The sequence below is a fragment of the Protopterus annectens genome, chromosome 3.part1 (assembly GCF_019279795.1).
Source record: "Protopterus annectens isolate FY-2018-M chromosome 3.part1, PAN1.0, whole genome shotgun sequence".
NCBI classification, from domain to species: Eukaryota; Metazoa; Chordata; order Ceratodontiformes; family Protopteridae; genus Protopterus; species Protopterus annectens.
In genome coordinates, this window is record NC_056732.1 from 290,325,911 (window position 1) to 290,348,289 (window position 22,379).

A 22,379-nucleotide genomic window follows, 5' to 3' on the forward strand; every position below is an offset into this window, starting at 1 on the left:
TAACTCCTTAGTGGAGGCCTTGTGGAAAGAGGACAGGATCCGGACCACCTGTGGAGAGAGGATATGCTGTCTGACTAAGGTCGGAAGTGGAGCAGCCAAGCCACTAGCTTGAGAGTCCGCAGAGAAGGATAGGGCTGACCCGACTGCAGGGTCAGGAGGTCTGGAATTGGATCCAGAATCCAAGGACCCTCTGCCGCATACTTCCGGAGGAAGGGAAACCAAACTTGGCGGGGCCAGTGTGGAGCGATCAGAATCATGCTGCTTCCCAAGCAGGTCGCCTTCTGAATCACCTTTGGTAGTAGAGGGACCGGAGGGAAGGTGTAGAGTAGACCGGAGGGCCAATTGTGGACTAGAGCATCCCTGGGTGACTCCCCTGGAGGGGGAATCAGGGAGAAGAAGTTGCTGCACTTCGCATTCCAGGGGCTGGCAAAAAGGTTGCAGCAGGGAAAACCCCACTTGGAGAAAATGCGAGCCGCTACTTGGTTGTTTAGGGACCACTCGTGAGGCATCAGAATAACTCTACTCAGCCTGTCTGCTATCACATTGGACTTCCCTAGAATGTGCATAGCTACCAGGAACCTCTGGGAAGTGATCGCCCATTGCCACACTCTCAAGGCTTCTCTGCAAAGGGGGTAAGACCTGGTTCCTCCCTGTTTGTTTAGGTACCAAACCACTGACATATTGTCTGAGAAAACCGCGATGGTACCCTTGGGGAGAGAGGTGTGCAGTGCCTGCAACACTAGGAGCACTGCCTTCATTTCCAGCACATTGATGTGTAAGTGGGTTTCATGATCCTGCCATGTGCCTTGGACCGTCTTGCCCAGATAATGCCCTCCCACCCTATCTGGGAGGCGTCCGTGGTCACTGTGGCAACAGGATTTGGGGGTGACAGAATGACCTCCCTTGATTCAGGTTGGAAGGGAGGAGCCACCACCAAAGATCCCGCTGGCAGGATTCTGTAACGAGAATCGGGTGGGATAGCGGTAGTTCTTGGTATGACCACTGGGTCAACAGGAGCCACTGAAGAACTCGCATGTGCAGTCTTGCCAGAGGGACTAGAAGAATGGAGGCGGCCATTGATCCTAAAAGCTGAAGAATCATCCTGGCTGGGGCTTTCCATCGGGGCAGCAAGGCTAGTACTTGGTCCTGTAATATCCTTATCCTCTCTGTTGGTAGAAACGCTCGCATCTCTACAGAGTCTAGCTCTGCGCCTATAAAGGCAACATGCTGTGATGGCAGCAATACAGACTTTTCCCATTTGAATGTGATTCCTAACAAATGACCTAACTGGATGGTGGCACACATGGCTAGAGTGAGGAGATGCCTGGTGGGGGTGGAGAGGAGTCAGTCATCTAGATACAGAAACACCTGGAATCCCAGACGTCTCAGGTGAGCCATCACCACTGTCAGACATTTGGTAAACACCCTGGGGGCTGTGGTGAGACCAAAGGGCAGGGCCCGGAACTGGAAGTGACCGGCTCCCAGGCGGAAACATAAGTGAATCCTGGATGCTCGGTCTATCTTGATATGATAGTAAGCATCCTTGAGGTCGACGGAGCACATCCATACTCCTTTTTCCAGCAATGGGAAAATGGACTGTAACGTGACCATCCAGAACTTGGACTTTTTTACAAAACAGTTTAGGTGGCTGAGGTCCAGGATGGGTCTCAAGTCCCCTGTTTTTTTGGGCACCAAAAATAACCTTGAGTAAGTTCCTAATCTGGTCTGGTCTGCGGGGACTGGCTGGATGACTCCCTTATCAAGCAGCTTTGTGACCTCTATAGCTGCTTGATCCCGCTGACTGGGTGGCACATCCAGGATTCACCTTGAAGGTGGAGGGGGATGGATAAAGGGAATGGTCTAACCTCCGGCGATGATACGAAGCACCCACTGATCCTGGGTGATGGAACCCCAGGCCCTTAGATGCTCTAAAAATCGACCCCCGACTGGCTCCGGAGACGCACAGTCGGGCCGTCCCTCAGGGATGCTGGAAGGAGGAACCACGAAAAGATTTGCGGTCTCCTGTGTTGCGGGGGCCTCCACCGCCTCTAGGGCGATGTCTTCCAGAATAGTTCCCCCCTCCTCTGCCTCTGTGAGGGGGGTCACTTTGATGGGCAGGGAAAGACTTTTGGGACTTCCTGAACCACATCTTTCCTCCCCCTCTGAGCCTTGGGATAAGGTCTCAAAGGGAGCGAAAAACAGGCCCCAACAGCAGACAAGGTCTTGACCTCCTGCTCGCATCTAGTGAGTGTGTCTTTCACCTTGGGTCCAAAAAGAGAGGACCTGTCGAATGGAGCATCTGTGAAAGAAAACTTGAAAGCCTCCACAAAGTGACACAAGCGCATCCAGGCTTGCCTCCTAAGGGCTATGCCTGAACTCGCTGCCCTACTCGCCTCTTCAGCTGCATAAGATATAAGTCTCATGGATGAGTTAATAATAGATGAAAGGGTAGACAGCTGGGCGTTGACAGACTGCGTCAATGCCTCAGGCACGTTTCCCGAAAGGGTATCCCCTAACTCCTTAATGAGATCCCTTTGGAGCCTCGTAAAATGACACAAATAATTGAGCGACCTCAAGGTAAATGTTGCTGAAGTCAGGGTATGCTTCCCATACCTATCCATGCTCCTGGACTCCTTGTTAGGAGGATGGATAGACGTAGACGCCTCTGCCACATCTTGCTGGGTGGCAGACGCCACCACCATAGCATCTACCGGAACTCCTTTGGTTAGGAATTCTTTATCAGGGGGTGTGGATAAAAATTTGTTGGGGCGAGAGAGAACTGGCTCCACAGAATCAGGATGCTCCCACACCCTTCGACAAATAAGGTCCAGCAATTCATCGAAGGGTGGAGACACCCAGGAGGCGGAGGGCTGAGCTCCGAAGGCCTTGAGGAAGACCGACTCCTCCTCGGAAGGGGTTTTGGATGGCCAGTCGCCCCTCTGTCTCAAGATATCCAGGACATCGGAGAATGAGACATCATCAGAGGACGACTTAGGGGACCCTTCCATATCATCAAGGTTGGTGTCCGAGGTGACGGACTCATCCAGGGAGTCTATGTGCTTCCTCTTGCACAATTTTTTCCGGGGTGGCTCTTCAGGCAAGGACTCTGAAAGCTCCTCGGAAAAGGAGGGACCACGCATGGAGAAATCCTCAGGCCTCGGAGCCGCACTGCCTGAAGATAAGGGGGCACCAGGGGCTCTAGTCGCCCTGTCCAAGGAAGGAGTTGCAGATTCCGGTGAAGTCACTAGAGAATTGTCCAGTGCTCTCCTCATCGCCTCGAAGGCGGGCCCACCAGAATCTGAAGAAAGGCCCGGCCGTGAGACCATGACTGGCGTCGGGGTCCCCCTAGCCGAGGCACCAAGTGGGATACTTGGGGCTGAAAGTAGAGGCCCCGACAAATCCCCCTCGGGCTCGGCCGAGGACACCTGAAAGCCGAAACCCCTGGAAGGAACAGAAGGGGTTGGGGTTGAAGACAGTGCCGACAGACTAGCAGTGGGTCTCAAAACCATCTCAGGGGCTTCACCCGACTCTGCGAGCTCCATCTCTGATGACACCAAGGTTGTCAGAGGAGGAAAGGACAGTATCGAAAGGGCTGGCTCTGACCTTTGGGCTGGATCCGAAAACAATTTGGATAAAACAGGTGACTGAAGGAGCCTCTGGACCACCCTATCTAAATCTGAGTCTGAAAGTCTGGAGGACCTGGAGGAAACAGATGGGGGCCGATAAACTCTTCCTATCGGCTCCGAGGTAACACTAGGATGTCGACTCCTAATCGGCTCCATAAGAGTCGGAGCCGAGGAGGAGTGGACCAGCACGAGATGCCCCTTGGTGCCGATGGTTCAGGAGCTGACCCTGGAGCCGACCCTGGAGCCGAAATTCTCACCTGTGGCTCCAATGCCAATGGAGCCGAGGCAAACTCATTTTCGAGGTCCCTATTCTTTGGCTCCAAGACCAATGGAGCCGAGGAAGATGACCCCAACATGGATCCTATTTCCTGTGGCTCCAAAGGCAGTGGAGCCGAGGAAGAGGACAAGGATTTGGCTCTTTTCTCTGGTGGCTCCGACGGACTTGATGGAGCCAAAGACTTCTTTTTCTTGGGCTTGGAAGAGGGGGAAGAAATAGCCTCCTCAAAAGCAGGTCTTATTAAACCTCTTAAAATCAACTTATTTTTCCTCTCCTGTAACGCACGAGAGGAAAAAGCATGGCAAACACTGCAAGACTCTTGCAAGTGTATAGCCCCTAAGCAATATACACAGATGGCATGGCCATCTGTTAAGGACATTTTATAGCCACATTTTGAACATTTTTTGAAGCCGGACGGCTTATGTTCTCTTTCCTTAGTAGACATACTACAATCACCCAAAACACAAGGATGGGAAGGGTAGAGCTCTAACTAAAATGCTCAAAGAGATAGGGCAAAGGCCCTCTAACTCAAACGGGCCTAGCCCGCCAAACAAGAGGAATCACACAACAAACAGAAACAAACAACACAATCAATCACAAGGTTAGAAAAGCTATTAAAATAACTGTTTGGTTATGAAATTTTAAAGCTAAGAGCAAAAACGACCCTTAAAAGCCAAAAACAAAAGGGTACTTAACCACAGCCAAGTTGAGACCACGTCGTTACTTCAGAAGCAGCAAACGAGATCTGGGGGTTTGAGCATGGTGCATCCTGGGATAGGGGGTTGGCCCAGCCAATAAGAGACTTTGTGCTTTAGTATAGGCAGAGTCGGAGCCGATTCTTGTCTCCGAGCCCATCTGTCAAGAATGTAGGCAAGATAGGATCTCACTACATCCTGAGCTTTAAAATTCTTCAAGCTATGCCTTGAGCTCTTACATCTGTTACCATTAATAGTCCAGTGGTAGAACTTTACAGCTTGTACTTACAAGTTATCCCAATCCTAGGTAAGAGTTAGTTTTTTGAGTTTATCAATGTGTCTGTAATTATTCACTTTCATATCCATATAAGTTTCAAAGCTTCTTCTGTCAGTAGGGATGACAAGCCTTTCACCCAATCTGCTTTTTTCTGAGTTTTCTTGGGTGACAGATTCCACAAAACCATTAGATAGGATTCTAGGATATGCTCCTTGCTCATTTTCATGATGAAATACATACTTCTGGGGGAAGCTATTGGTCAGTATCAGTATTGGGTTCCATGAGCATTTTCAGGAGTTCCTTCATGGAGTTCCTTCATGGATGTATGTAAAAGGAAGTACACCCAAAATAAAAATCAGAGAAAGCAGCAAAACATTTCTACTTATAAACTCCTCCAAGAAATATTAGCTCAAATAGGTTGTGCACTTGGCACAGCGGTATGATGAGGGATGGTATACTGTCAGGTCTTTGGTCTTACTACATCTGCTCACATCATCAGTGTACATCTGAAAACAGACCAGATGCATATGTTCATTAAATACTCAAGTTCACTATAATAAAAAACAGTAGACATGATCAAATAACATACTTAGCTTTATGCTTGCTTTACACACTGTGAACAGTTCCTTAACATAAGGCTTTGCAGTCAATGTAAAATCATTGTAAAGTCCAAACAGTTTTTCCACCCTACCCATATCTTATTCAGATGTTGAATTATAGTTTGTCCTCCCTGAACTAGTCTCAGGTGATATCCACAATGAGCCCTAATGAGCCCTAATACCACAAATCTTGGACCTTTGTTTAAAGCCCCTGATTTACCCATACTTGAGCCTGAATGGGGAACTACCTTCCTTGTTTTCTGTGAATAGGCAATCTGTTTTTATGCAATACCAAAGATGCCTGGCTTTATTGTTGGAAGGATTCCTATAAACCAAGTCCCTTTTCCAGTTCTGAAAGACCCATTCTACATTTTTCCATATAGAACACACAGTTAAAGAAATGCATGCATACACGCACACATATATACATCTGTCTATCAATATATAGATAGATACATTTATATATCTGTGTGTATGATTGCAGTTCATTTAGTGGAACATTAAGAATACAGAACATTGCTTTTGCAGGCTAAAGAACTGAAGTCTCTTAGTTTTGGGTATTGCCACTTTCTGTGTGTGCAAGGTTGCAGTAATGGGACTAGCAGAAATCTGTTCTCTTAACTTTTTTTGTGTAATCTCTGATTTGGTTTATATAACTAACAGGAAGTGGTGATGAGAGGGCTTGTCCCCCTGCTTACAGTAGTTTTTTTTTATTGTTTTGTGTTTTGATCTTTTAGAACATTTGAGTGTTTAGAATTATTACTAGTAATCATAGATAGATGTAGATATGAATATATAAAAGAATTATATTCACTCCACACCTCATACTTTTAATAATGTGCTTCTGTTTACTTGGACTCTGGTGTCCTCAGGAAATGTAAAAATAAGAATTGCAGATTTAAACACCAGTAGTACATAACATCTTGGTGCATTTTTTAAATACTTGATAAGAAATCAGGTTTGAGACAATTATTAGACTAGTGAACGTCTTCCTACATAATTGTGCTCTAACCCACAATCTTGGATTTTCCTCCATCAACCAGCAATTATATACTGTAAGAATCAAAAACAATTTACCAAGGCATTACTCCTAAACCATTTCTGAAAAGGATATACATTTGCTAAATGATTCTGATCTATTTAAACCAAAAAATGCATGCCTAATTGGAAGCTGTTTGTACTGTATTTTGTAGTTAAATAAAATCAGTCTCTTTTTTTGTTTTTTTTCCTCAGGTGGATGTAGATGCAAAATCCTTGAACTCCAATGATGTGTTTGTTCTTCAGCTGCCGAAAAAGAAGAGTTATACCTGGGTAGGCAAAGGAGCCAGCCAAGAAGAAGAGAAGGGAGCCAAATATCTGACTGATCTGTTGAATATACACACTATCAGCATGCCAGAAGGAGAAGAAATAGGTCAGTTGTTACAGGGAGGGCTATGTATGAATTTGCCATTATAGAGCAAGTAATGAGACATGTTACTATGCCAGCATATTCAGCAGGCAAGAATAAATGTGATTGTTCCTACAAAATTCAACAAATCATAAAGTATGATCACTGGCATTTTTATTCTGTAAAGAAAAATTGCTTGGAAGCATGGATGCACATACAAAAGCATATACAATCACACTCACTGGAATCAAAAAAGTAGTACTGTGTATATAAATTAGATAAATATAGCTTAGACAATATTTAAATATAGTACTCATCATGAAACTGTGAAGCAGTGTGCATGCAATGAGTAATTCTTGTAAGATTTCATTTTAATTAAATATAAAAGCTTTTTGAGGTAACAGAGTTTTTGGGATAAGAAGGATGCCCCTTCCCCGATATACACACACACAAAGTTAGATGCAGTGTTGACACATATGCACACAAATCAAGAAACTATTGAACTGCATGTAAATGCATTGCAGGATTATACAGGAAAGTGGTCAGTAGTTTAATAATTTTCTTAAACCTGTTTTGTTTTTTTACCTGCATTTTCTGAAAGCATACTACAGTCCTTTGAGATACTGTTTTTTTTAATCTACATGTCTTATATTTACATTTTTACAGTCCTAGTACACAGAAACATGTTACATTCTATTATGTAACAAAGACCAAACACTTGACAGCTTGCCCCAGTCCAAAGACAAAAGAAAGGGAAATTAAGAGCCATCTCAAAAGTTTGACATTATCATGAACCTGAATGTACTGCGAGTCACTAACTCCAATTAACACAGACTGCAGTACTATTGGCTGCTGGCCTTGCAGTGCCCTTGTTTATCATGCAAATATAAGGACTGGTCGAATCACAGACTGAATGGTAAAACCACAGAATACAGTAGTTTTACATAAATTCTTGACGATATGAACAGTGGCACCAAGTCTGAAATTTTGGTTGCAATTTACTATAGCAATTATGCTCTTAAACACTTGGATGAAACTGATTCATCACATTACACATGTGCCAACCAAATTCAATTAGTACCTTTGAGTGGGTCAACATGGGAAAGAAAAAGGCCACAAAACAGACATATTGCGCTTAGATTTAAGCCAGGTCTCTGACTTGCTTGTCCATAACAAGTTAGTGCAGCAAATTTGAACAAGTTATGTCTAAACACCAATGACCCAAGTGATTCATTTTTAACTATTGGCTGTTATGAAAAGGAGTATTTATGAAGAACAGTATGGCAGAATAGGTCCACATAATGTTTTCTACATCTACCCTGAATCATCTGCAGATTACTGACACAAAATGTATCATTACATCTGTGGCACTTCTTTCTATATGCTTCTGAGCTCTTTAGAGGATCACAACCAAAGTACAGGGTGCTACTGTTTTTGCAGGGTGTTGCAGGGCAATCCTTGGAAGGATTAATACTGAAGTTTCAAAATGGAGAGCCATGAACTATACCATGGAAAAGAATATGTGAACTTGCTACTTAAGCAACATGTACAATAGAGAGACTGATGTCATAGTGTATTGGTTTATCTTCTCGCTTGAACTGTATTTGCTCATTTTCTAAATACATGAGTATTGTTGGCTTAGGGTGGTACTCGACTGAAATGTCAGTATTCACATCTTAATGTAACAATGTGTTTCTGCTCAAAATGTTAATAACCATCCTTCTCTCAGGTAATGAAGAAAGAGTAATCATTATTTTCATATTCTAAGAATAATCAGTCTGTCTATAAATTGAAGTAATCTTGGAATGGGAATATCTTAAGTAGAAGAGATAAAGGTGGTGGAGGGTGACTTGCTCCCCTAATAAACATTTTTATTTTGAATTTTACACATTGTAGGCATTCCTGTTTTATTCACATACATATGTTAAGATCATATATCATATGCTACTGTCAATGGCTCAAACAAGTTGCACTCTTGTCTTTGGTGCTGGGAAGATCATAAGGCTGTGGATTCCTTACCACCTCAGGCAGGGTCAGCCTTTGGTCAACTGTTGCCCTAGGCAAAAGGGATTCACAGCCTCCCAGGCACACACCTCCCAGTGCCCCCATCCTGGTCTACTTATACCATATAGATTACTTTTTTCTTCCTTTTTCCCCACTTATTTTTCAATTTTTTTCTTGTATTCATTCAATATATTTTTAAAGAAACTATTTCATTACTACAAAAAAATAAAAGAAATACTGGAAAAGCACCCCTGCTACATTGGCACCCTAGACAGCCACCTAGTTGGCCTATGCCTAAAGCTGTCTGGGTCTATATTAAATCAGTGAATGCTTAAAAAAGCAAACGCTGATTTATCAACCCCATGTAAGTGAAAGCTTACAATCCCAAACATTCGGAACAGCAATTATTTTTCTCAGGGAAAAAAATTGCTGTTCCACAAAAAATAAATAAATAAAAATAAAAACTTCAAAACATTAAATAAAGTGGGGGGCTTTGCCCCACCACACCCCTTGATGTGGGGGCTGTGACCCCCACACCTCCCTACTTAAATATACCAACTTTGAGATTGCACTACAGTGAGGAAAATGGTAAAGTAATGGAGACGGCCAAGCGATTTCTTTCCTAGGAAAGAAATCGCTTATATGCCATTTCGCTATTTTGCTGTTTCATGCTTTCAAGTTCAATCAAGATGCATTCAAAGGATTGCGTCTTTGATTATATAATACAAACCCGGTCATCTATGACTTCAGGTAATTGGATTCTTTTTCCACTACTATGCAGCATTAATGTTCTCTACAGCCATGTCTACATTTTCTTCATAATCAGCTCTGCATCCCAAATGTCATTATATAACAGTTCATCATACTCACCCCATGTTGCCCATACCATACTTATTAATATGTTATCTACAACATCAGTATTCTTAGTTTACTTGTTTTCATATAAAACTGCTAGTAATCATGTTTAAATTCACATTTTAAAACAATCTTTTTTAGATTCTTTTTTGAACATAATTTTAAAAACTTTTTATTTGATTTTAAAATAAAACAATAATCATTTACACAATAATTAACAATCTCATGGATCTATGTACTTACTATTTACAAAGTTCATAGCAAAATTCAAAACATTTCCAATAAAATAATATTTTTCTAGTAAGTTTTATAATTTTTCCCAAGCTAATAATCTATGTGTCACATTTTTAGTTCTCATTCTATTACATACTAATTTTGCTAAACAGATAAATTCATTATAGAATGAGATAGTAGTCTTCATTTTCCAGTTTTTTGTAATGATTTTTCTAGCTATTGCTAAAATACTCCAAATAAGAGGTATTTTTGATACTGGAAACATTTCAGGTATAATATTAAAAAATCTGAGATGTTACACTTATCCAACCACAATGCGCTACAAAAGTTTCTGAAGTCAGTCCAAAATGGAAGAACTATTTTACAACCAATTATCATATGTTGCCAATCAGCATTAAGGTCTATCTCACATTGCCAACATTTTGTATTTTCGAATTTATATATAACTGCTATTTTTTGAGGTGTGAGAACATTTCTATATATACATTTCCATGTAAATATTTTCCAGTATGGGGAAGATGTTGTTGCTGATTTTTTCAATATTAGTTTTTTATTATTATCTGAAAATTCTCCTTTATTAATTTTAGTTGAATGTGACCAGAATGAGCTATCAGGTAAAACAAATTCAGTTCTTAGGATTTTGTAAACTATTGATAATGAAGAAATATTATTAGATGATTTGTTATTGATATTAGATAGAAGGTTTAGAATTTTGGGAATCTGAGTATTTGTGTATTGAATGCTACTTTGATTTTATCTTGTATAAATTCTTTACATGTTTGCAAGTCTAACCAAGTATTATTTTCTATGCCATATTTTGCAATTGAAAATAATCTGCAGAATGTATTTTGTTTCCTGACAAGAACTGATGCCAATGTATAAGCCCATTCTCCTTCAAATCTAGCATTTTTTTGGTATTAAGCTATTGGGAATAACATTATTGATAGATCTTTACAGAAATAATTTAAATTAATGAGTTTTTTAAATAATATAATAATTTGATTCATAAAAGAAAAGAAAGATATATTGGTGTTTTTCATTCAATAAATAACATTTTACAATCCATAAGAATACATTTCTATCAATATTTAAAAATGGCTCAATTACATTTTTATTATTTTGTGTTATCAGTGTTTTATGAATTGATTTCCAGCATGAGGTAAAAGAAGAATATAGCCACATGCAAAATGCTTTTATAATCATAGATGTAATATACAATTCAATGTTAGGATAAGCAATACTTCCCTCTTTCCAACCTAAAGTATGCCAAAGTTGGGAGATTCTAGGTTTTTTGGTGTGCCACAAGAACTTTATTAAAATGTAGTTTAACTTTTTATAATCTGTTTTGATGGGGGGAGTATTAATGATTGGATGTTGTATAAAATCTTTGGCAATACTATCATTTTAATTAGAATTAGCCTGTACTGAAAAGTAAAGAATAATTTGTTCCATGTTTCTGTTAATTTTGTTATAGTATTGATTACTTGCTGTTGTTGATTGCTTATAGGTTGATTCAAAGATTGCTCCTATATATTTTGAGAATTTCCCCAGTTGAAGTTTTTAAATGTAGTCACCTATCAGTTATCTGTTTGTTTATTAGCAATGTCTTTGTTTTATTTTGATTGAATATTAGCTCTGACAGTTTTTCAAAGTAATCTATATATTGTATTAACTGTTCTAAAGATGCTTCAACATTTCTACTAGTAATTAAAATATCAGCAAACGAATGGATTTTAGGGGAAAGATTTTAATTTAATTTATAACCTTTTATATTTATTTTATGCCTTATGAAGTTAGCAAAATGCTCTATTGCAAGTGCAAATAATAAAGGGGATAGTGGACATCCTAGTTTTGTTACTTTTAAAATTTTAAAGGGACTAGATATAAAAGTGCCTATCTTTACATAAGATTTTGAGTTAGCATAAATATTATTAATTAGTTCTATGAATTCATTAGAAAAGTTATATTCTCTTAATGTTCTAAACACATAGGACCAGTTTATTGAATCAAATGCTTTGTTTATGTCTAGGTTTAATATCGATAATTCATTCTTGTTTTTATTCGCAATGTCAATCAAAGAAAATAACCTAAAGAAATTGTCATGTGCTTTCCTATTAATTATAAAGCCAGTTTGATCTTCTTTTATTAAGCAAGCAAGTACTGAGTTTAATCTCTTAGCTAAGATCAACAAGAATACCTTATAATCTACATTTAAAAGAGATATAGGACAATAAAATGAACAAGAAACTAGATCATAGTTTGGTTTTAATATGGGGGAAATAGTGGGGATATTTTCAAGAGAGAGGTAGATTAGATGTATTCTTAACTTCTTCAAATGTGTTTAGCAAGATTTTTAGAGTGTTATCAGGCAATAGTTTGTAAATTCTGGAATTATCCCATCTAGTCCTGGTGCTTTGTCAATGTTTATATTTTTAATTTGTTCTTTTAATTCTTTAAAGGAGAAGGGCCTATCCATTTTAAGTATTTGTTCTTTTGATAGCTTTCATTCTATATTATCTTTTAAAATCCCTCTATAAGATTATTGTTGATTAAAATTGATTCTGATTTGTTGATCTCATCATAATAATTTCTAAAACATTTTAATTTGTCATTCAGGTCTGTAACTATCTTTGTTTTAGGTTCATAGGTTCATAGGTGTGTACTAGGCTGATGGCCCTGGAACCTTTACAAACCTAACCCATAAGAATACCCTGGCATCATGTCACCCAACCTTAGTTCCCAGTGCCTCTGTCAAGTAAAGCCACTGGAGTGATCCCTGGGGTGAATTTTCTATCATCCACTCATCAAGATTTCTCTTGAAGAGGGCCAGTGAGGTGCTTTGTTTGACATGTATGGGAAGTCTATTCCATAGCATGGGCAGTCTCAGGGTCATGAACCTGTTCCTCCAGCATGTTTCGTTGATTGTGGTAATGCGCTAGAGGTCTCGGGAGTGTGTGGTGTGGAGGGATTCAGATTTCTTTAGATGTAGCATTTCTAACAGAGTTGGATCAGACATGGCTTTCTAAGTCAAGCAGAGATTGCCTGTAAGTAGGCGATATGAGACAGAGAATAGTTGGTGTTTTTTGAGTCTGTCCATATAGGACAAGTGTTTAAGGCCTAGGATCCTCTTTGTGAGGTACTTTTGTGGCCTGTCCAGTTGTTGCAGGTGTCTAGAGAGGTACATGCCAAATGGGGCATTGTACTCGTTGATTGGCCTATAGAGGGAAGAGCAGAGGGAGACAATGACCTCTTTCTTCCTGGATGCAAAACCCTTAGTAATGAAATGTGCCACATAGAAGGACTTTCTGACCACAGTGGCAATGTGGTGGTCAAAAGAGAGGTTCCTGTCAACCTGTGTTCCCAGATCTCTAATAATACCTTCTGTGTTCAGTGGACTACCATCAATGTGGTAATTCATGGGAACTGGGTTTTTCCCAAAGGGGATGATGACATATGTTTTGGCATTGAGCTTAAGGCAATGGTTTGACACCAGTTGTTGGCCTCAGTGAGGCCTTTCTGTAGGATGTCAACATCACTTGGGGAGTTAGTAATAGCTCCCAACTTGCAATCATCTGTGAACTTTGTCAGCCAGAGTCCCTTCATGTTGGCCTGGACTTCAGAGAAGTAGATACCAAATAGGAGAGGATGCAGGACTGAACCCTGTGGGACTCCACTCATGACTGGTCAGCAGTCTGACTTGGAGTCAGCTACTTTCACACTGTGGGCTCTGTCTGTGAGCCAGTTTCCAACCCACCTAGTAATATACTGGTTGATACCTAGCTTAATGAGTTTTTCTATGATTCCAGAGTGGGGAATGGTATCAAAGGCCTTGGCCAGATCAAGGTAAGCTGTATGAAGCACCTTGCCTTCATCCACAGCTCTGGTGACTGACTCAAAGAAGTCGACCAGGTTGGGTAGGCATGATCTACGCTTCAAAAAACCAAACTGTGTGGGATCCAGAGTTTGGAGATTCCCTATATCCTTGTTTATTAGGTCCATGATGATGTGTTCCATAGCTTTGCATATCTGACTCATCAGGCTAATGGGGCAATAGTTCCCAGGGTCTGTAATCGCTACTCCTTTGTAGAGAGGGTTGACTGTAGCAGTGCACCATTTGGTAGGGAAAAAGCCTGAGGTGAGGCTGGGATTTAACAGGGCACATGAGTGAGATGCCAGTTCACTCTGTAGTTCATGTAGAACACAACCGGGGATATAGTCAGGTCCCAGAGAAGTTATATTCTTGGCCTTGGACAGTGCTGTTTTAACCTGTGCAGCAGTAATACTGGGTGCCTGGCAATCTACTGGTATTATAAAGTAGGCAAACAGCAACAAGGAGAAAATCAGTCCCAGTGCAGAAAAAAGCAGGTTAAAATACTTTTAGAAACAACAATGGGACAACCATGGCAAAGCACATATATTTAATAAACAATATGCAGTAAACAGATAAGTGCTTTCGGAGATGCCTCCTTCATCAGATCAATACAAAACATATAAAATCAGTCTGCATATAAATACACTTGAGAAACCAATTACATTAATTAAAACTTTTAACCAATTAACATTTTCTGCCTTTAAAATAGGTTTTAAAGGTATAAAACCATTTAAGCCTGGTGGAACATCACCTCTCAAACCAGCTATCCAGTGGGTTTCTTTAACTTCTATGGTACTCTTTATATCACCACCTCTAGGAGGAGGAGTGAACTACACCTTTCTAAACATACTGGAAAATATTAAGATAGAACCAAACAACCAAATACTGGGTGATTTTAACTACCCTGCCATTAACTGGGAAAACTACTCATGTCCCAACACCTTTGCGCAACGGTTCTTGGAATTCATAAATTCCAATGCCCTGGATCAACTAATCCATAGTCCCACCAGGGACTCCAATATCCTAGACCTAGTCATTACCAGCATGGGAAATCAATGCTCCATACCTATGGTCACCCCCTCGTTAGTCAGGTCTGACCATAAGCTAATCACCCTTAACATCCACATCCCACCCCCACCCCCAGTAAAGAAACCACCATAAAAAACTTCTCCAAAGCCAACTTCATGCTACTCAAGTCAGAAGTGACAAACTTCATGACACCCGTGCAGACGGGAACTGAAATTTCAACTGCTGAATCCTACACTAAGGCACTGTATGAGCACATCCACTCATGCATGAATCGTGCCATCCCAAATAGAACCAAAATGCTCTCATCCAAAAAAAGGAAGCCAATCTGGTGGTCCCCTGCCATAAACAAACTTTACAACAAAAGGAAGAAACTTTTGCAGAAAAGAGGAAAATCCCAGGATGCAAAAACTCCCTTACTAGCCTCAGTAAGAAACTGAGATGCCTCATAAAATCCTCCAAAGCTAGTTACAAAAATAAAATTGCCAAAGATTCCAAAGACAACCACAAAGCATTCTATAACTATGTCAAGAATCTAAATGGCAATGCTCAGATCTGCTCTGAGCTAAAACAGAATGGCATTAAATATACTGATCCAAAGGATATTGCCAATATCCTGGCAGATCGATTCAGTGCCAACTTCACCCCCCTCTCACCCCCTAAATGGCCCATCTCAATACCGGAAGATTGCCAAATTCCGGTAATAACGACCACACAGGTACAAAACACACTCTCTAAAGCCAAGAATACAGCATCCATGGGACCAGATGACATCCTGGGCTGTGTACTACATGAACTACAATATGAACTGGCACCTCACCTAAGTGTCATGTTTAATCATAGCCTCACCTCAAGTTTCGTGCCCACTGAGTGGAGCAGAGCTACAGTTATCCCAATCCACAAGGGGGGATCCACCTTGGATCCCGGAAACTACCATCCCATCAGTCTGACAAGCCTTATCTGCAAGACCATGGAGCGTATTATCATGGAACTTATAAACAAAGACATTGGCAACCTTCAAACACTGGACCCCACCCAGTTTGGGTTTGTGAAGGGCCGATCTTGTCTCCTGAACCTGATTGACTTCTTTGAATCAGTCTCCAGAGCCATGGACAAGGGTAAGGTGGTCCACACAGCCTATCTAGACCTTGCCAAGGCCTTTGACACCATCCCCCACTCTGGAATCATACATAAACTTACTAAGTTGGGCATTAATCCCTATGTCACCCAATGAGTTGCTAAATGGCTTACTGATAGAACCCACACTGTAAAAGTAGCCGACTCCAAATCCTGCTCCAGACAAGTGACAAGTGGAGTACCTCAGGGTTCAGTCCTGGGGCCGCTCTTGTTTGGCATCTACTTCTCTGAAGTACAGGTCAACACTAAGGGACTCTGGCTAACAAAGTTTGCAGATGACTGCAAACTGGGAGCCATTATTGAATCCCCAAATGATGTGGATACTCTACAAAAGGGCCTTACAGAAACAGATGCTTGATGCCAGAGCCATGGGCTCAAGCTCAATGTCAAGAAATGTATTGTTATCCCCTTTGGGAAAAAACATGTATCCATGAATTACCATATAGGTGGCAGTACACTAAACACAGAAAGTGTGATAAGAGACTTAGGGACACAGGTGGACAATGGTCTCATCTTCGATAACCACATCGCCACAACAGTCAGGAAATCCTTCTATGTGGCACACCTCATCACGAAGGGCTTTTCATCCAGAAAAAAGAAGGTCATTGTCCCACTGTACTCATCCCTCATTAGACCCATTATAGAATACAACACCCCATTTGGTATGTACCTCTCAAGACATCTGCAACAACTCTAAAGGCCTCAGAAATACCTCACTAAAAGAATCACAGGCCTAAAGCAGATGCCCTACGCTGACCGCCTTAAAAGACTCCAGCTATACTCTGTCGCATATCGTCTACTCAGAGGCGATCTCTGCTTAACATACAAGGCCATGTCAAACCCAGAGCTGTTGGACATGCTACACTTAAAGAAATCCCAATCCCTCAGAGCTACATGCTCCAGGGATCTAAACCTTGTCATCACAATAAACAAAACATGCTGGAGGTATAGGTTTCTGACCCAGAGACTCCCCAGACTCTGGAATAGATTGCCCATACATGTAAAGCAGAGTGCCTCTTTGGACCTCTTCAAGAGGAACCGTGACAATTGGATGGGAGAAAGGAAATTCACCCCAGGGATCACGTCAATCGCCCTGCTAGACAGGGGTCCAGGAAAGTAAATAATGTGGGAAGAAATAGCCAGGGAATTGTTATGGCTAGGCTTGTATAGGCCCTAGGGCTGATAGCCTAGTACCAACCTATGAACCTATGAGTGTAAATATCCAAAGGCATACATTTAAAATCATACTGTGGAAATTCATTAATGTGTTTAGCTAGTGCACTTCTTTGCACATTTCTCCATATATCACCCATATGCTGTAAAATACATTCCTTTAACATTCTATTGGAATTCTCTTGCCTAGGACTATTCCTAAATAGTCTAGAGTTGAAACTTGGTTTCCAATAATATGATTAACTGGAACATGTATGTTCTTTTTTATTTAATAGTAAATATTGTGATTTAGATTTGTTGAGGGAAAGTCATGAGATTTTTTGGAAATTTGTTGTTACTATATCCACTTCACCTAACACTTCCTCAGAGTTGGGTAAGGTAAGTAAGACATCATCAGCAAACATCATTATTTTAGAAATATATTGGTCATATATATTTATACCTCTTATCTTTAGTTATTATGTATTAAAATGGCAAGTATTTCTATGGCCAGAGCAAATAGGATAGGGGACATGGGACATCCTTGTCTAGTACCTCTAGTGATTTGGATTGCTTTGGAAGTAAAGGGACCTGATATGACATATGATAGATTATTTTCATAGATTTTCTTTATCACTGTTATAAAAAAGGAGGGAAAATCAAATAACTGTAAGGCTTTAAATAAACAACCCCAATTTAAGGAGTCAAAGGCCTTTTGAATATCTAGACCTATAATCAATGCTTCATGGTTTCGTCTGTTGAGGTAATCTATCAGAGTTAATACTCTTTTAACATTATCCTGTGTATGTATGAGACCAGTTTGGTCTTCATTAATTATGTTAGATATGGGTATTTTCAATCTATTGACCATAACTGACATACATAGTTTATAATCTTTATTCAACAAAGAAATTGGTCTATATGAGTTGCAATGATTAGGGTCCTTATTCCCTGTTAATAATATAGGGGACATTAGAGAATATTTCCAAGAAGGAGGAATATTTGCTAATGTTTGAACTTCAAGAAAGGTTTTATTTAGGAGCGAGATTATAGAAGAAGGGAACAATCTTTAAATTTCAGTAATTAAGCCATCTATTTCAGGTGCTTTATTAGACTTACTTCCTTTAATCCCATTTAGAATTTCCTTTTGAGAAATAGGATTTTGTAGATCTAACTTACGTTCCTCAGGAATTCTTGTTATGTTGAGAACTATATTCTCTAACTTCTCACATTCATTTGCACTTATTTTATCTTTATGATGCTCTGCATAATGATAATTAAAAGCCTCCAGAATGTCCTCTATGTCCGAGACTTTTTTTTCCTTTTCCCTTCATGAAAGATACTATTGCTGTTAATAATTTTTGATTGTATCTAAACTTTCATAGATAGGTTATGAAGATGCTTAGGAAAGGTAGCATAAGAATTTATTTTCAGTTTTTCCATAGCTAAATTAGTTTTATGGGATAATATTTCATTGCATTTCTTATTTGCTTCTTCTGTTTTCCTCTTATTATCTGTAGCAATTAAGTTTTTTATTAGATTTAAGAGATACTATTTGATAGTAACTCTGAGTCCCATTCTTTAATTTTATTTTTGTACCAGCTAATGGTTTTACCATATAGATAGGCCTTAAGAGAATCCCAAACCATAGTTGTGTTTGCTTCAGGTTTATAATTAATCTTTTAAGAAAATCTGAAGTTCAGACGTTATCCAAGATTTAAAGTCTTTATTTTTTGTGATATATGAAGGAATCCTTGAAGTAATAACTGATTGAATTCCAAGAGTATTGTTAACAACAGGGAATTATGATCTTAAAAGGGACAATGTTGTATTGAAAAATTCAAGATTTTAGAATAAAGATCTTGTGAGATATACAGTTTATCTATTCTAGTTTGGGTACCATGTCTATAGTCCTGGTGTGAGAATAGCAAAGAATTTGGTCCCAAAGCATTAAAGGTATCTTTTAATTTAAACATTTCTGTCCATATTTTTAACTGTTTGGCGGAGGACAATAGTCTAGGTGATTTCCTATTGGTAGTGCCTCTAATATCTGTGATACAATTGAAATCACCTCCTGTATAATATTACCTTTGGAAGTAGTTGTAATAAATTCTAAGTGTTTCTTAGCTAGTCCAACCCCCATACCCAGGAACCAGTATACATTAACCAGGGTCCAAATTCTATTATTAAACTTAAGTATAACTAAGGCCATGAGTCCATCATTATCTACATGTTTGTAAATGATTTGGGGATTTAAGAAAGTATTTTTCCATGGAAGTTTTACTCCTCTGGTCTTATTTTTATAAGAAGATTGATCAAGTATTGTATATTCCTTAGGGTCCCACATAAATTTGTCATTTAGTTTAAAGTATGTCTCTTGGAGAAAAACTACTTGAGCCTTGTTTAGTTTAAGATACCTTAGTAGGTTGACTCTCTTATATGGGTTGTTTTAGCCATTAGCATTTAAGGATATCAAAGTTAAATCCATATCAGAATTCTTTAAAGATAAATTATAAAGGAACTGGTATTAATAGAATCCTGTATACATAATACTCTTCCTGAATAGACAATAGAATATCAGTTGAGGTATTTCTATTTATCTCAATCCAAATAACTTTCCCCATGAAAGATAAAAGTAAAACAAGCATTTCAAAACTAGAAAAACAGTTAAATAACAAAAAATTAGCATATTTCACTCTGATATAAACTTTAATACACCCTATACATGGAATGAGATACATTTCTAGTCTAGCAAACAAAACTAAATCTGCTAGACTACCTATCCCAACCATCAACCTTTGTTGGTTCGAGCCCATGAAAACAAAGTAAAAAATGGAGAGTATATTATAAATTAAGAGAAACTAGTAGTGATATACAACTAATCAGATATTAACTCCAGTTAGGTTTTAGAGATGAGTTACATACACTATTATTAGAAGCATTAAACATTTATACAGTAATTACTCACTAAGGAAGCAAGAGACATATTAGGATACATATAATCTGAATTTAGTGCTTAATAGACTAAGGAAACATTAGATTTATTAACAATCTAAATGGTTACCCAAAATACCTAAGCATGTCATCTGTATTAGTTCTAATAAAAACTTCAAAATGGCAGAACAAATCAAAGAATGATTTAGCATTTGTATTTACTTGCCCTCCTAATAAATCTTATCATGACAAACTCCCACTAAATAAAAACTTCACGAGAATTGGGTGTTAGCACATAGTGAGTGTGTGTCATTCCCAAAAGATGTTAACATAGATTTTTAGAAATATTCCATATAACATATTTGTCCTTAATTAACTCCTAAACTTTTGGAATAGCAGATGTTTAAATAACTGACTAAAATCAATAATAATTAACTGGCATCAGTTAGAATGACAAAAATTAGTAAAAACTATTATTTATATACAACTTACTGTGGATAACAGGTCTTAAAAGTGAATGACTCAAAGACAAAATTAAGATAGAGATAGCTGTAAATATCTACCATAGTACTAGGGTAATACTGAAACTCATAACTTGTTTGTTGTGTTATCACAAGTCATAGATATTACTGAGCTCTTTCCCTGTCATAAAGTGCTAATATTCTAAAAGACACAACTTTATAATAACTGAAAACATGACATCTGAAATATAAATAATATCTAGGATACAATAAGGAAATCAACATATTAAATGCAAAGTAATTATAGTTCAATCAAAATTATTCATACATCTATTTGCTAGGATTTAGTATGGTGTTTTAGTATCCTTACAGTTATTACCATTAGTCATAAGCATTTCCTGTAAATGTATAATCCTATACTAACATCAAAAAGGAACTCCTGCATGGTTGGAAATGCACGGCTCAATTGGAACCAATTGAACAAAACAAGAAAGAGCCAGCATACAGTGACCTGAAAACCTTTATTGGCTAAAAAACCATAAGAAAAAACAAAAATTACAGACCGGTTTCGGACGGATCAAATCACAGCCTTCATCAGTGTAAAAACAGAAAAAATAATTGTTGAGCCTTAAATAAACCCATCTACAATCTCATTGGTTGTGTCAAAAATGATCATTCAAACCAGGTGGGAATAATCCACCCAGTTTCACAATCCATTTCTTCTCCTTAGTATTTAAAATAGAGTGCCACCCTGTCTTATTGGATCTGGGTTTATTTAAGGCTCAACAATTATTTTTTCTGTTTTTACACTGATGAAGGCTGTGATTTGATCCGGCCGAAACTGGTCTGTAATTTTTGTTGTTTCTTATGTTTTTTTAGCCAGTAAAGGTTTTCAGGTCACTGTATGCTGGCTCTTTCTTGTTTTGTTAAATTGGTTCCAATTGAGCCATGCATTTCCAACCATGCAGGAGTTCCTTTTTGATGTTATGCTTCCTCTTTCTTCCTGCTGGGGGCCTGTGATCCTGTAAACTGACTGCAGTTATTCTGCGGTTTAAATCCATCTTTATTTGTTTGTTTGGACATTTATATTTTAGTATCACATTGGTTTTTGTCGTGAATGACATCGGATAGATCGTGCACTCATGGGATTATTGTCATTTTTTACTTTTCTGGTCTACTAACTGAAGAAACTTTGATTTAACCTTTTTTGGCATCATTCAACCACCAAAGCATTTTTTCATCATGGCGGGCTATTGCTGAACAACGGAAATCGCCAGCACTATTTGGTTGACATGCGGATTATTCCTGCTCAATAATTCCAATAATTTTTGTTGTTTCTTATGGTTTTTTAGCCAATAAAGGTTTTCAGGTCACTGTATGCTGGCTCTTTCTTATTTTGTTCAATTGGTTCCAATTGAGCCATGCATTTCCAACCGTGCAGGAGTTCCTTTTTGATGTTACGCTTCCTCTTTCTTCCTGCTGGGGGCCTGTGATCCTGTAAACTGACTGCAGTTATTCTGCGGTTTAAATCCATCTTTATTTGTTTGTTTGGACATTTATATTTTAGTATCACATTGGTTTTTGTCATGAATGACATCGGATAGATCGTGCACTCATGGGATTATTGTCATTTTTTACTTTTCTGGTCTACTAACTGAAGAAACTTTGATTTAACCTTTTTTGGTGTCATTCAACCACCAAAGCGTTTTTTCATCATGGCGGGCTATTGCTGAACAACGGAAATCGCCAGCACTATTTGGTTGACATGCAGATTATTCCTGCTCTTAATTCTCAGTCTTTTGAAGAGCAAAAAAGCTGTTGAAATCTAGGCAGGTCTCTATGCC

The 22,379-nt window shown here is 39.0% G+C and overlaps 1 protein-coding gene across 1 annotated transcript in view; it reads left to right on the forward strand.

Annotated features, from left to right (window-relative positions):
• The window catches only part of SCIN (scinderin), a 1,026,348-nt gene that overhangs the window by 809,835 nt on the left and 194,134 nt on the right, over positions 1-22,379 (forward strand). The window contains exon 12 of the mRNA XM_044066756.1: positions 6,708-6,885. Within this exon, the coding sequence (XP_043922691.1) occupies positions 6,708-6,885 (178 nt within the window). The remainder of the gene's footprint in view (positions 1-6,707; positions 6,886-22,379) is intronic.